Genomic DNA, 16,489 nt, shown 5'->3' with positions numbered 1-16,489 from the left:
ATGTGTTTTACCCCTTCCCTTGGGTCTCTCAATGATTGTTTGGATAATATATTGTTCATTTATAACTTGATTTCCATTTTAATAAAATAGACATAGAAAAGTAATTTTACGAAGGAAAAATCATTCCACTTCATAGAGTAGAAACCTAGAATTTCTTTTAGTAACAGTGAATCTTCCTGGTATGTATTTTTGAACATACACTTTTTAGTTTATAAGTACAATAAGACCTTTTTCCATGGGAAATACTCTGAAACATGCTCATCTCCTATGGAGCTCTTTGACTAAAAGGTGCTATTGAGACTTAACGCATGATCACAATCATTGTATTAGTGATTCTCTATTCATTGGGAATTGTTCTTTTTATTAATCCACACTTAAAAAGATACCTTAGTGTTATAATTTGTGTAAAGTTTCTTAGCCTTTTACATACTGCATTTTGAGCTACTTGTCTTATTTCAACTTCTTTTATTTTCATTGTGGGAATTTCTTAAATATTTGTAGTATGAAGAAAACTTCTGTAGAGGCAAAGCAAAAGGTACCAAGTCCTTAAATTCTTTATTTTCTGCTCTGAGTGCTAAAAGTGCAGCAAAACTGGACAGTCTCCTGCTTTAGTTCAGTTATGAGGGTAGCTAATGTCATAACAAGTGAAAGTCATATGAAGAAAAGCAAAATAGGTAACAGTCGGGCTGAAGTGTTTTAGAAAATAGTGAGGAATGTCTCTGTATATCTAAATCTGTGTTCTGTTCTCTCCAAAGTTTATAAGTGGAAATGGAATAAAGTTTTATTTACTAACCAAAAATATACTGAATTACTAGCTATAAGCAACTGAGCCTTGTTTTGAGAGCAATCCTAATAAAATAGAAACGTTGCATGTACTTCAAGAGCTTTAAATGGCTACTTCTCCAGGACACTATGAGCTTTCTGAAGGCAAGAAACAGGTCTTTTGGTCTGTCTGTATTGGAAGTACTCATAGTGTTTGATGAAGAGATAAAGAAGATCTTTTGTTTCTCAACTTAATCACATGGCATGTAATGTGAAAAAGGCCTAATGAGATGCCATTGCTATGGTGACCTGACTACATCATCTAACAATGAGCCAGTAGAGTAGATAGTTTTAAGAGTTGAGAGAGTGATAACAGTTAAGAGGGAAAGATAAGTTCCTTAACTTAATGCTACATTTAAGTCACCCTATTGAATAACCATTAGCTTTGGTTGTAATGGGGAGATGAGTAAGAACCTGATTTGCTTTCAGCCTTCTATTCTTCCTTTCTCTCCTCTGTAGGTTTCTCCTCCCCTCTCTTTCCTATTTCTCCTTTGTGCTTCTGAGTAGTTCCATTTCTTGTTTCATATATACAGTGCTTTTCCTATCAACTTTGATTTTCTAGTGTCCACCAGAGAAATCATTTTGAATTGATCCACAGTATGTGATAAAGTAGGAAGGTGATACTCTGAGACTGCCAGTGTGAATGTGTCCTTTTTAGTGGAGAGGAAGCAGGAGGAATGAAGGCCAGGGTGGAATCCCTAGTGCCTGAGTGAGTAGTCAGCAATCGTGCACATTTAGGAGGCCAGTCAGTAAATTCCAATTGATTTTTTTTTTTGCTTATTAGAATACACAGAAATGTCTGAACCTTTCTAGATGAGTTTTTGTAGCTCATTACCTAAGGAAGTTATATCCATGTGTATGAATCTCAGCTTTTCTTAAGTATCTATGTTTAGAGTACTAATTACATAAAGTAGAACAAGAGATATAAGAAAATTACTTTTAACAGGTAGCTTACTGTCAACCAGTCTCAGGTAACTTTGTCTAGCTCAGAAAGCATAGACAGAGGTACAATTTGATTTAAGGCATGTGATTTAAAAGATACGGGGTTTAAAGGATGCCTAGGGCAATTTCATGAAAGTTTTTTTCAATGTCTGATAATCTACATATTTCCTCCAACCTGCATTAATCACAAAATATTGTGTATTATAATTTTTGTATAGGTTTATTCCAGAGCAAATGAAAAGGAGCCTTGCTGTTGGTGGTTAGCCAAAGTGAGGATGATAAAGGGTGAGGTAAGAAAATGCTTCATTTTTTTCCTCTGTTTGCCTTTCATAAAACTTATTTAAGATTACATTGTAGTTTAGGTTTCTATTTGAATATCTAATTTTAGTCATTTTGCTAAAATGTTCCACTGTATACGTACGGCATTACATATATTTTAAGTTTTGTTTACCTGTAGAGGATTTATTTTTTAAACTGAGGTATATAATTTTTTCACTTTCTGTTTTAAAAGCTAAAAGTGACTTTTATTTATTTTGTCAGTTTTATGTGATAGAATATGCAGCCTGTGATGCTACATACAATGAAATTGTCACAATTGAGCGCCTAAGATCTGTGAATCCCAACAAACCTGCTACAAAGGATACTTTCCATAAAATCAAGCTGGAAGTACCAGAAGACTTACGACAAATGTAAGTTGTCACAGGAGAGACACTGAGGATATACAAGTGATATGCAATTAAATGAAAAGAATACAAATTTTAAAATAGTATATGTTGATTTATATTCAGTCAATTTGGGCAAAATAATTTAAATTCCCAGAAGTAGTAACTCTGATGTAATCATCTTGCATCTCACTGAAATATTAAGTTGTATTTCACAATAGATAGACTAAAGAATGTGAATATAAATTTTTGTGGTTTTTTTTTCATTCATATGTATTTCCTATCCTCCTTCAAGAGGCCAGCTGTTGTTCTTTGCAAAAGAAGAAACCTGGCCAGCTGCAGTAATACTAGCTACTCTCAAGACATAAATCAGGAGGATCATAGTTTAAGCATAGCTGAGGCAAAAGACAAGGCTCTTTCTCAGCAAACTAGCCAGATATGGTGGTGCAATCATTGTAGTTGTGCTGGAAGTACAAATAGGAGGATCTAAGACCAAGGCCAGCCCCAAACAGTAGTGTGAGACATTATCTGAATAACAGGGGTCATATGTCAGGTGATAGAATGCTTGCCTAGAAAGTACAAGTCCCTGAGTTTAAACTCCAGTACCACCAAAAAATCCTAAGTTTTCAAAGATAAACTCCAAAAACCTACTGACATACGTGTAGCCAAATGTGGGTAGCCTGCAGAGAAGAGTGGTTCCCCTAAATATGACTGTAACATCTATCAGTAATTTTTTTGGCCAGTCCTGGGGCTTGAACTCAGGGCCTGAGCAGTGTCCCTGCTTCTATTTGCTCAAGGCTAGCACTCCACCACTTGAGCCACAGTGCAACTTCTGGCTTTTTCTGTTTATGTGGTACAGAGGAATAGAACCCAGGGCTGCATATGCTAAGCCACATTCCCAGCCCTATCAGTAATTCTTTAAGAGCCTGAACTATGTTTTTCTCTTTATAACAAATGCTTCATTTGGTTAATTCAAGATATCCAGTCAAGGAGTTATATCTTACATAGATAGATTATTTTGTATAAATTCAAATTAATATTAGTCCAGGATTCTTCACGGTATATATCTAGTATATTTGTGTATGGGTCAGTGACTGAAAATAATTCATCTTAACAATGAGTATTTTTTAAATTTCTAGGTGTGCTAAAGAATCTGCACATAAAGACTTTAAAAAGGCAGTTGGTGCCTTTTCTGTATCTTATGATCCAGAAAATTATCAGCTTGTCATTTTGGTGAGTTTTTCTATATCATCTAGTTTTGGTTTATCTCATTTGGAGCAAGTTTCTTGGAGACTAATGTTGTTACCTTATGTAGTCCATCAATGAAGTCACCTCAAAGCGAGCACATATGCTGATTGACATGCACTTTCGAAGTCTCCGCACTAAGTTATCTCTGATCCTGAGAAATGAAGAGGCCAGTAAACAACTGGAGGTATGTCACTTTCCACTGGCACTATTTGTATGACTATCTACAAATGACAGTTGTACTTTTTCAAAACTTGAATATGGGCACCTTGTCTTTATTCTTTATAATTTGGAAGATTAAACATATAAAGAATAATCATATTAAAATTTTCATAGCTGGTGTTTCAAAATTAAACAGCAGTTCATGTTTTTTAAGGAACATCTGGTCAATTGATTTTTACTACAACTTTTCAGAGCTGCTATAAAATGAAGCAAAGTTTCTTCCATAGAATATTATCATTAAAGTACTGGACAGTATTTAAATACCTAATCATATTCCGTTCATTGTGTATGTTTATCTCTGTTTAAAAGGGTATAGAACTTCATTCTAATTGGTTGTCACTCTTTAAAACTCCTGTCTTCAGATTGCTGCCAGACGCTATTTCCCTAACTTACTATTTCGTCTCTTAAGGTGCATTTTATCTACTTTTATTAATCCTCCAATAATTTCCATCACCATACATTTATTTTCATTGATAACTATATAGTACTTCCATCCACCACCATAGAAACTAAATGGATTTTATTTTAATGTACCAACTTAGGTAGATCAGAATTCCTTATCCTTATTCACTTCATTAGGGGAAGAACATCAGTGGAAATAAAGGAGTTCCAAAGTGCATATTTGATTGAGAGAGAAGGTGGTCAAGGCTCTATTCATGTAGAGCTCTATGAAATTTGCCACCTTCCACCCTGACATGTGGTTGCTGAACCCTTAGTAGGAAAGAAAAGATGTACTTGGTTTTTTTTATGGCCATGTAGCTGTTTGATTTATTTTTGCTTGTCCTTTCATCTTGTCCCTGTGTTCACAATTTTCTGGTTTCTTCAGTGATTTTTTTTTTATAACTTTAGTCGAGAGTAGCCTCTTTAATTGTAAGTATTATGGAAGTGTACTCATGCATCTTCTTAAACTTCTAGTTCTTCCCAAATGCCCTGTTACCATATCTTTATCTTACAATTTATCAGTGAGTTATCAATGAACAGAATGAACTAGGCTAATGTACTCTCAAAAAATGCTTTCTTGGAAAGTCCTAGGTAGATTGTGTATACTTATTTTTGTATTCTAAAGACTGGATATTATACTTTTAAAATTAAATACACTAGGTGTATTCATTCTTTCAAATTATGAGCTGTGCTGAATAATGAGAAACTAGTGTGCATGCCTGTTTTTTCACTACTAATAATAAACAGATTCATTTATTCCAATAAGAAATACCCATTATTCAACATGAGCCACTAATATGTTTGGTTTTCATTAATGGCATGCTAGAACTAAACATTAAATTTTGAAATGCTATTTAAAGAAGGCAATTATCCACAAGTTTGGACATCAGTGGAACATTAGTTTATCATACTGAATATATTTTGTTTTTTGTTTTTGTTTTGTTTGGCCAGTCCTGGGGACTGGACTCAGGGCCTGAGCACTGTCCCTGGCTTCTTCTTGCTCAAGGCTAGCACTCTGCCACTTGAGCCACAGCGCCACTTCTGGCCATTTTCTGTATATGCGGTGCTGGGGAATCGAACCTAGGGCCTCATGTATACAAGGCAAGCACTCTTGCCACTAGGCCATATCTCCAGCCCCTGAATATATTTTGAAGAGTTCATTATACTTGTGGATCCAGATCACAAGATCTAGCAGACTCTTACCTCATTGTAAGTTTCAAACTAATACATACATTGAGTTTTAGTTTTTGTCGTACTGAAAGCATTCATTTAACTACTAAACAACTGTTATGTTTCCTTTGCTTGGGTCTATGCAGAAGTCATGATTTCTGTAGGGGGATTCTTTTATCTTATTACCTAAATAATCTTTGAGTCTGTCAGACCCTGTGAGCTGGTTTTTTATTTGGAAACATTTGATCTGCCTCTTAAGTAATTATTACATTGTTGATGCCATTGGTTAACTAAGGCAGCCTTGCAAATAGGTTTTCAAGTTACCTTGGAAAATTGTCAATAGCTCTGTTCCTATCAACTAAAGTGAATCGTACGGCTTCACTAACCTAGAAAGTAGTTGTGCTATGGGAGATCATTTCTAAAATTAGTTTTCAACTGAAATCAATTTATGGGTTCCTGATATACAGGGTCAAGATAATTTACATGGCTGGCCTATATTCAGTTGTCTTAATAGTTAATAAAGCGTAGTCATCAGATGTATCTTTTTCTTCAGAGTTCAAGGCAGCTTGCCTCAAGGTTTCATGAACAGTTTATCGTTCGAGAAGATCTGATGGGTCTAGCTATTGGTACTCATGGTGCTAATATTCAGCAAGCTAGAAAAGTACCTGGAGTCACTGCTATTGATCTAGATGAAGACACCTGCACATTTCATATTTATGGAGAGGTAAATATTTTACTAGATAGTTTCTCCTCACAAAAATATCAGTAGTTTCACTAATCTTTTGTCTTGAAATTTCTCTTTTTGTTAGGATCAGGATGCAGTAAAAAAAGCTAGAAGCTTTCTTGAATTTGCTGAAGATGTAATACAAGTTCCAAGGAATTTAGTAGGTAAGTTAGAAATAACCATGGACATAGATTAGGGTAAACGAATTTTCATACTAATAAAATCTTATTTTCCTTCACTTACTGTAACCTCTCTGTACATCACTTTGACAAAAATAAGAAAAAAAACAAAAACATTATAATTCAATGAAAGTATAAAACATCGTTTTGCACGGTCATAGCTACAAATACCTGAAAGAATACATTTTACCCAGCTTCCTCACTGTGTAATTTTTTTGTATCTTAAAATGAATATTTTTAAATGAATGATACTAGGATTATTTACAATGTGGAGTACTTTGGGACATGATCTTTGTAACGGACTCAAAGTGATATCATTCGTGTGAATTATCTCCATAATGAAGATCTAAACGTAGACTTAAGTCTAATAAGTTCCAAACTAGAAGTCCAAATATTTGACTTCAGTACTATTTTTTTCCATGAGCACCATTGTGAATGTCAGCACATGTAGAGAAATTCTTCACCAACAGTCCCAAACATTGCAGCTATCTTCAGTAGAGCATATTGCAACCACATGAAGAAACCAAGTAAGATTGAGGCATACTGTCAAAGTGTCTTCTTGAGAAAACTTAAATTAAAGATGGGAATAAAGACCTTCTCATGTGTTTTATATGCATAGCTTCAAAGCTACTTAGTTTGCTTTTTAGTCAGCATAGGATTAGGGATATTTTCTAATGTCATTGAAAAGAACTAGTAATGACTGCATGCATGACTAATGGTGCATGCCTGTTTATAATTTCAGCATTCAGGAGATTGAGGTAGATGGCTGGAGAATTCAAGATGAGCCTGGGCTACATAGCAAAATGCTGGCTCAAGTTCATGGTATTTCTTTCTCCTCTGAAAGTAACTCAGTACAATTATGAAAAATTAATACTTCACTTCTATACTATAGGCGGCAGAAGAAAATCAGTTACTGAAGTAACTGACATGCCAGTTGTGTAAAAGAGGCACATACAGGGTGAAGTGATTGTCTCAAGATTTTGAGGTTTTTCAATGCGATTTTCATATTTACAAGTTGTTAAGCAGGTATATGTATGTTGTACAAGGAATGTTATTGTAAATCTCAGAATGTAGGTTCAGTTCCATAAATGTTTATTTTGAAGGTGGTATTATGGTAGGCAGAAGTGCTTAGGCATAGGATTTCAGCCCTACTTCATTGTTTGATAGCTAAGTGACTCTGGTCTGGTCAATTGATAATAGTCCCCCAGAGTGAAGTTTTTCTTCTTTATTTTTCAAAGAAATGTGCTACCAGTGTGTACCTTTCTGAGAGATGGATGTGGGGGTGTGCTTTTGTATGTGCAAAGTACCTATTACTGTTCTGTTCACTACTAGGAGACTCAATAAAATAGCTATTTTAGTAGAGCAGGATTATAGTGAGTTGACCTTTGGGTTTTAGAAATGGCTGTAATGTCGAATTGGATTGTTACTAAGTAGTAAATCTAGAGTCTACCTGTGGTCTTACTGGAAAAAGAGGATCCAAATGAGAGAATTACTTTGAGGCAGTATACTGCAACATTGGGATTGTTGAACAGAAAACATTTTTGTGCAGGTCTTTAGAGAGATCTCATGATCAGTATTGCATAAGTTTCCTTAGAGCCACAATTTTACTGATGATGTCTTTAGCATGTATAGTGATTTGTCTTCCTTAAAATGTGCTTGTTCTTTAACACCTTTGACGGACTTTAAGTATTCAGTCAGCTTTGGTAAACGTGGATAGTCAAGGTACAGTCTCAATAGAAATATACTAAAATTCGTTTTTTCTTTTCTAGACCACTAAAATCAGCATTCATTAGTATGTATTATAGGTTATAAACAAACTCTGAGAAGGTATAGATAGCTTCTCTTACTTATTTTTCTCCTTTTCATTTAAAGAAGAACATAAGTAATTGGCAAGGTCCTAGGAGTCCTGATTTGATAACATCAATTCTTTTGTGTGTGTGTGCATGACCAACAGTATTAGTGATCAAACTCAAGGCCTGGGAACTGTCCCTTAGCTTTTTTTTTTGTTGATTTTGTTGTTTCAGTTGTACAGCTTGAACTCAGGTCCTAGGTGCTGTCCTTGAGCTTTTGTGCTCAAGGCTAGTGCTCTACCACTTTGAGCCACAGCACCACTTCTGGTTTGGGGGGAGTTAATGGGAGATAAGAATCTCATGGACTTTCCTGCCTGGGCTGGCTTCAAAATGTGATCCTCAGATCTCAGCCTCCTGAATAGCTAGGGTTACAAATGTGAGCCACTGGCTTCTGGCTGTCCCTTAGTTTTTTTGTGTGTGAAGGCTTGCATGCTACCACTTGAGCCACAATTCCACTTCTGGCTTATTGGTGGTTAATTAAAGATAAGACTCTCACAGAGTTTCCTGTTTAGTCCGGCTTCTGCCACCTGAGTAGCTAGGATTATAGATGTGAGCCACCAGTGTCTGGCTGAATAGCATCAGTTCTGTGCCCTGACTAATATCCAGTCTAAAGAGAAAGTGAGTGAGTCTGCAGAGACACAAACAAGGGTGTAATAGCTGTGCTCTGCTTGTAAGAGACATAGGTTCCTCCATGAGATTACATAGCAAATTGTAGTTTTATAAATTAAGGACAGAATCAAGTGCTATTTATTATAGTACTTCAAATCTTTGGAGTTTTAACAAATTTTATTGGAGTGCTTTTTTTAACAAGTGTTCCATTATGATTTTGATTTAAAGTATGCTTTCTTAATCTTACACTCTGACTTCTCCATCTATTCTGCTATAATTTGTGGTTAATGCACAGGAATAATACTCTGTTAGCAAATTAGCCTAAACAGTTAACATTCCTATCAAGTAGATGTATAAGCTGTTTAAGCTTCTTTTGAAAATCTATTACAAATGTGCTCTAAATATATTTACCATGGAGAAATAAGATTTGAGTCAGATATAGAATGGAATTGGAATTGTCAAATGAGCAGGTATATTTACTGTTATCTATGCTCCTTAATTCATTTTGTAGAACTTCTCAGCATGATAAATACCACAGTACCAGCAAGTATACCCTCAGTATACCCTCTTAATATAGTATGATATGCTTTCTCTGCCTTAAAAATTCAACTTTACCAATTCACGTCACATACACTAATGAAGAGTTTTTGTTTTGAATTTTATACAGTTCACTGTGTGTATGTGTGTGTGTTATTATAGTTTACAGTAATCGAGGTTTGCTTACACTGTTTGAGGGATATGTTTTTAAAACCAAATATGAATTATTCATTTCTTAGGTAAAGTAATAGGAAAAAATGGAAAACTCATTCAGGAAATTGTGGACAAGTCAGGAGTTGTGAGGGTGAGGATTGAGGCAGAAAATGAGAAAAATGTCCCTCAAGAAGAGGTATGTTATGGGGTTTGTCTAATAAAATTTTCTATTGTTTCATTTGACACGTTGACTTAGAAGCAGAAATACACACTAGGTTAATGGAGAACCTCTTTTTTTTATGCTGTAGTGCTGGGAATACAACCCAGAGCTTTGTGCATATGTATCAGACATGACTTACTATTATTTGTGGTTTAATAATAGACACTCTACTGTATCTGTTCTGATGCTGTGGTTTTGGATTAGTGACTTTTAACCTGTTAAGTCTTTGTGATCTTAAAATGGGCTAGTTGTAAGTTTGCTAACTGTTTTGTTTGCAAAGCACTTTTCAAATGTTAATGTTGCTGACAAAGACAAAATTAGAACATTAACTTAAGCTTTCTGCCTTTCTACTGTTCATATTTTTACTGAGAATTATGTTGCATGTATGTTTATTCTCTGCACTTTAAATTTTTTTCTAATAAGCATCACTTTCCCCCATGTTCTCATCCTAAAATTTTATAATATGTAATTTTATCTTTCTGTTATGTTTTATGGTAGCAACCGTCGCGGTACTTATATGATATGAGGGGATTGAGATCATACCATTCTATGCAATACTGTTCTTAAGATGATGTCTTTCAAAAAAATGATATCCCTCCAAAATGTCATTTTCATATATTGTTTAGTATTTTGTGAAAGGTGTTTTTATCTGAAATTAAACCGTTTGGGCTTTTATTGCATAATTTTTGGATTCATTAGTTTTGTCAATTGATGGAATAATGGAGTTGTTAAAAAGTCTCAAAATTGGTGCTTTCTAGTTGAGGATTAGGGACATTACTGGGGTTTGAACTTAGGGTTTTGCACTTCCTAGTCAATCTACTGTGTAAGCTAACATAGCTACAGCCCAAATTGGTCCTTTTGTAAACTTCTATGTTTTGTGTTCTTTTATTTTCTTATCCAGGAAATAATGCCACCAAATTCCCTACCTTCCAGTAATTCAAGGGTTGGACCTAATTCCTCTGAAGAAAAAAAACATTTAGATTTAAAGGAAAACAGTGCCCATTTTTCTCAGCCTAACAGCACAAAAGTACAAAGGGTAAGAGTATTTATTTACTCTTAATTACAATAAAATTTCTTCAACTCAGATGTTACAGTTGGTATTTCGAGTCTTTTCTCTGGTTAGACTGATAGGCTACTCATGTTCTGTTCTTTACAGATCTGATTGGTAGCTTATAAGAAACTAGAAACCAAAGTGATACATATTTTTCAATTTGTTCACAGTGACAAATCCTTTGCTATTAGAATAATGGGGTTCCCTGTTCCTGCTGAGGGTAGACTTTTTCTTTTCTTATGCTGTATTTTCTTAAATTTTGTAGGGTGCTGTAGGTCAAAATATACTTTCTGCTAGTACATTAATTACTCAAAATCCCAATATTTTGTATAATAGTATACACTAATAATAAAAGAAAAACATTTTTAGAAACTAGTTTTCACTATTTGAACTAACCTAACAAATTAGAAATGGGTTTAGAAGCCCTACAATGAAAGTCCTGCGTTCAGGCTTCTGTGTATCATTTGTTATAGTTAACGACATCACTTGCATTCCTTATACTGCTTTAGGTGTTAGTGGTTTCATCAATTGTAGCAGGGGAATCCCAGAAACCTGAACTCAAGGCTTGGCAGGTAGGAAAATATTCCTTGAAAAATACATTTTAAGTTTATATTTCAATGTTTATTCCCCTTGTTAAGAAAGACTGCGAATGAGCATCAAAGTTGTGGACTGTTGAAGGAGTGTTTGTGGCTATTTAGATCCATTGCCCTGGGATAAATCTCAAATGCCTTCAAACCACTTAAAAAGCTTGAACAAGTATCATGTCTTACCAGTCTTTCCCCTTGTATGCTAGAGAAACTTGAGCTACACTAAACTATTTGGAACTCTCTGAACATTAATTATATCCTGATGCTTCTAGACATATGCACTAAAAATCTCACTGAGTTTACCTCTGAAGCACTCTTTCTGTCTCATTTGCCACCTCATTTTGACCTTATTCCTTGTGAAATTTTCATTGTGTATTTGCCACAGGTCCTCTCCCCTCTCACTCACTACTCCACTATGCACACAGTTATAATACTTGTAGAGGGTCCCCTCCTTGGTCTTTGAAAACTGTATGAGAAAGATGTTATGACTCAGAGGAGATTAAAACCAAAAATACTGTTTTACAGAGAACCATAGCTGCGAATAGATGGGATAATATTCTGCTGAGCAGCTCAGCTCTTATCCTAGAATAAGGAACCACTTTTTTTCTAGTAGATGAATTGAAGGCAACATTCTGTTTCTGTTTTCTCCTTTCTTAATTGGAATTGATTCAGGTCTTCTGACAAGAGGCTTTAATTAGACTGTCCCTTAGTTACTCCACCAGTTTAAACGTGCTCTAAGTGAAAATGTCTTTAAATGATTTTCTGCAGTCAGTTTAGCTGAATCTGTAATACAGGCTTTGAAGACTTCGTTTGGTGATTATTTGGAGAAGTGTAGCATTCTGTCACATCATATTTTGTGAAATAATATGGGCCACCAGCTTTGTAACAAAGTTAGGGAAGAAGTAGAATAGCCTAAAGTAGTATTTTCAGACAAAGTTTTATTTATAGTCTTCATTATTTCGATACTTTATGTATTGGTGCAGCAAAAAATCTATATGAAGTCTATGGGTTTTGTGGTACCTGATTCTTCAGGTTGTCCTTAGTAAGTAATAGGGGGCAGCGCCTCCCCTACTGGATGAAGGGCAGTGTGTAAGCAGTACTTTCTAATTGTTGTTTCATTCTCCATCTGTACTTATGTTCATGTATAGGGAAAAACCAAAACTTGTACCAGCCATTAAATGTAAGCAAACAGAAGCAGCCCAATGGTAGCCACTCCTACCAAGTGGATAATCTGTGCGAGAGAGATACTTTGCTCAAGGAACAGTTTTTTGGCTCTTCACACTTTTTACACTTTGCCTAGTGATTATAATGTATCCACATCAAAGCTACCATAATAACTTGGATTAGTTGGTGATTATTAATAACTATGCATATTTTTCCAGTAGCAAATAGTGGACTATTCTCAAATTTAATTTAACTATGGCTGGGCCTCCTTTCTGCTTGTGATTTTTTTCCCCCTCATTTATACTGATGGGCTAAGAGTGTGCAGATTTGTACATTATGTCATTTAAGAATATATTCTTTAGTATACTAAAGTGGTATGCATAGAAGATAGAACACTTTTTTGAATGTGTTATTAGAATGTATATAGTCTTGATAAACTTTATGCTCATGGAAATATCCAGCTTTTGGTCATACAAATTACCTACCACATTTTTATTCATCCAAATTCTTCTTGTTAGCGTTTTATTTATATCATATTAACTTTTTTGTCTCCTGTATGTAGTTTTGAATGATTTTTCTAAAGATTTTGATTTAGGTACAACTTGGAATAAATGCATTGGATTATTTTCAAGTATTCATTTTGTTTATGCATCTCATGGTAAATCTTGTATGATTTCAATATTTTTGTGATTTTGGCATTTAATGGTGTTCTTTAAACTATAATGTGATGAGAGCAAGGCAGTCTGGTGACTTATGCCTATAATCCTAGCTACTCAGGAGGCTGAACGCTAAGGTTTGTGCTTCAAAACCAGAAGGAAAGTCCATTAGACTTATCTCCAATTGACCACTCAAAAAGCCGGAAGTGGAACCATGGCTCAAATGTTAGTGCATCAGCAGATAAAGCCACTGGACAGTGCACAGGCCCCTAATTCAAATCCACGACTAGCACCAAAAAAAAAAACTTGGTGTTGTATTGACCTGTACTTATTCACATTAGAATATACCAACTACTTGTTTTTTCACGTATGGATTTATATTTTCAACAGACATTTGTATAACTATTGTTCACAGATTCTGTGCTAGGGATTTAATCATTTGTTTTGTGAAATTAATCATCACAAACATTTTTGGGCTCATTGTTGCAATTTCTTTTTCAGGGCATGGTACCATTTGTTTTTGTGGGAACAAAAGACAGCATCGCTAATGCCACTGTCCTTTTGGATTATCATCTGAACTACTTAAAGGTGAGAAGAAGAAGACTTTCTAATTCTTATGTGCTAAAATATAAAGACTGACTTTTCATTAGTTACTATTCATTCTAGTCAATGCATAACAATGTATGACCCTGTAAATGATCATAAAAAGATACTTTATTCAGCTTATATCACTCCTGAAAACAAAACTTTTTCATTATAAATTTGGAGACTAGTAAATTCTCAATGAATTCCTGTGTTTCCACTAATTCATGGCTAAATACTTAATCTCAGTATGTGTAATCCTGTACATAGTCTCTTCGTTTATTTCTAGCTATTATTGTAGATTTTTTTCTTAGGCTCAATTTTGTGTCTGTAATACTTGCCTTTGTTGTCCCTTTTATGTCATGTCACAGGGTAATCCTAGCGTTCCATGAAGTATTGTGATTCAGTGTTTGCCCTCCATATTTTTTCTATACTCCATCATTCAAAAAAATTGTTTTCTTTAGTACTTGTATGATTTTGCCTCCTAGCTTGCAAGCTATATATAAGAACAAGGAGGCTATAAGATGTGGAAAGAGCACTAGATAGCAATAATAAGCTTCAGTAATACTTCTGTAACTAGATATGTGACTTTAGACAAGTGACTTTATAGACTGGAGTCTTTTTGAAATTTCTTTTTGCCAAAATGTCTTATTATTTTTAGTAAAATAGAATCTTACTGTTTAATTTTTATAATTTGCTTCTTTGTATTTATATTTATTAAAACTACAATGTAGCTGCATACTATAGTGTAGCTGAATACTAAGCAATCTGGCTTGGTTTTATAGCATAAGATTTTTTTCCTTTCGCTAAAAAATAAAATTATTCTAATTATATGTGAGTAAGAGTGAAAGGAAGAAAGAAGTGTAGTAATTGGGAAATTCATTTATTCTTCACAATGTTTAGTTAATTAAAAGTGGCAAGGTTTCATCTAGCAAGGCTTGCATGGATAGGATATTTGATTTGCTTATTTATTTTTATTTAACAGTGTGTTTCATGTGTAACATGTTCCATGCATTTTTCTTTATATTGTTAGCTTAAGTAATTATGGTGACCTCAGCAGTTAAGGTTATATTGTGTCACATCTCTGGTCTTTTGACTAATGTTACCTTCTCTCATCTTTTGCTTTATTCTTCACTGTTGAATATTTTATTTGGTTATCAGGAGCTGTTTTATTGACATTCTTTCCATCACTAGATCTTCCCTTGCATCTCTAACTGAAAAGTGGTTACTTTGCCTTAGTAGAACAGCCCTGGTATTGCATTCTGTTTTGCAAAATCTTTATAGTTCATTTCATGAACTATTATTATGCCTTTGGAGGAAGCCACTCACTGGGCTGCTGTTGTCTGTTTATAGATTCTGGTTCAGAGCACAGATGAAACTCACCTTGGAACTTTTAATCTATTGTTTTCCAGATACTACGATATGTTCTGAAAGTTTAGAAACCTAGATTTTCGGGAGCTTCTCCAATGATTTTTCATTTATACAGTCTCTATGATGACCTCTTTTGAGACATCCACTCTATAGTTACAGTTCTGATTCTCTGTAGCTAGAAAATGAGGTGTTCATGGACTAATTGAAAAGATGAGTTAAATAGTAGTTTCATCTGGGTTTTATAGAACCTAACTTATTGGAAGCACTCTCTATAAGGAAGATACCGGTATGTTAGTAGATTCTGATCTGATGTATCTTTTGTTTAAGTGAATTATACTCATACTTGTTTAGCAGAGTTGTAGGTTTTAAGAGGTTTCCAAAGTATTATACAAGACATAGTTATTTTGGTTAGGTTCTAAAGAGTTATTATCCCTCTTCATATAAAGGATATCAACAGTTTCAATTTATGGAAAATATTTTTTCCTCAATCATGTAATCACATCCAAAGATGGCATATGTTCTTTTAACACAAAAGACGGCCCAGTCTCAGTACTTGTGAGTTAAGCTATTAACTGGCAAATCCATTTTTGTTAAGATCATTTACAATATGTGATTTTTAACAGTTGATTAAATCATGAATATCACTTATGTGTATTTATATATTTTAATATTCTTTTGTTCAGTATCCTATCACTAAGAAGTCCCCAAACAAGCATATCTTTAATTTTGGACAATAATAACTAGTATCTATACTAGTTTCTTTTTAAGGAGACCACGATACTGATAATTCTGTGTTAGCAGTGTTTACTGTAAATTTAGAGTTGAAATTGAAATAGTTCCAGTATACTTTTTTATCTGATGAAAAGGAGAAAGATTATTAAGTAAAATGTCAAATTATTTTTACTCTTATCTTGTATATTTTAAATAGGAAGTAGACCAGTTGCGTTTGGAGAGATTACAAATTGATGAGCAGTTGCGACAGATTGGAGCTAGTTCTAGACCACCACCAAATCGTACAGATAAGGAAAAAGGCTATGTGACTGATGATGGTCAAGGAATGGGTCGAGGTAGTAGACCTTACAGAAATAGGGGGCACGGCAGACGCGGTCCTGGATATACTTCAGGTACAAACTAAGCATTTTACTCAGTAACTTTTATCTGTTCCTAGATTTAATAGCTGCTTATTTCTGGTATTCACTAAAACTCCATTATAACAATTTCTCACTACATGGTTTCCAACTGACAATGGGTCAAATTGTGATTCAAGAAACATACAGAGTAAAAAACCTGATAATGACACAG

At 34.4% G+C, this 16,489-nt stretch overlaps 1 protein-coding gene across 7 annotated transcripts in view; it reads left to right on the top strand.

Annotated features, from left to right (window-relative positions):
• Fmr1 (fragile X messenger ribonucleoprotein 1) overlaps window positions 1-16,489 on the top strand; it is a 41,075-nt gene that overhangs the window by 17,920 nt on the left and 6,666 nt on the right. For 4 of the 7 annotated variants that reach the window (XM_048335770.1, XM_048335766.1, XM_048335767.1 and 1 more), the window contains exons 4-14: window positions 1,983-2,054; window positions 2,305-2,453; window positions 3,566-3,659; window positions 3,742-3,858; window positions 6,058-6,228; window positions 6,314-6,392; window positions 9,643-9,752; window positions 10,678-10,812; window positions 11,337-11,399; window positions 13,736-13,822; window positions 16,116-16,311. In XM_048335770.1, the coding sequence (XP_048191727.1) occupies window positions 1,983-2,054; window positions 2,305-2,453; window positions 3,566-3,659; window positions 3,742-3,858; window positions 6,058-6,228; window positions 6,314-6,392; window positions 9,643-9,752; window positions 10,678-10,812; window positions 11,337-11,399; window positions 13,736-13,822; window positions 16,116-16,311 (1,273 nt within the window). The remainder of the gene's footprint in view (window positions 1-1,982; window positions 2,055-2,304; window positions 2,454-3,565; window positions 3,660-3,741; window positions 3,859-6,057; window positions 6,229-6,313; window positions 6,393-9,642; window positions 9,753-10,677; window positions 10,813-11,336; window positions 11,400-13,735; window positions 13,823-16,115; window positions 16,312-16,489) is intronic. The other 3 variants (XM_048335769.1, XM_048335772.1, XM_048335771.1) reach the window with 1 other exon arrangement.

This window comes from Perognathus longimembris, chromosome 28 (genome assembly GCF_023159225.1).
Source record: "Perognathus longimembris pacificus isolate PPM17 chromosome 28, ASM2315922v1, whole genome shotgun sequence".
NCBI lineage: Eukaryota > Metazoa > Chordata > Mammalia > Rodentia > Heteromyidae > Perognathus > Perognathus longimembris.
This window is presented reverse-complemented; position numbering and strand designations above follow the sequence as displayed.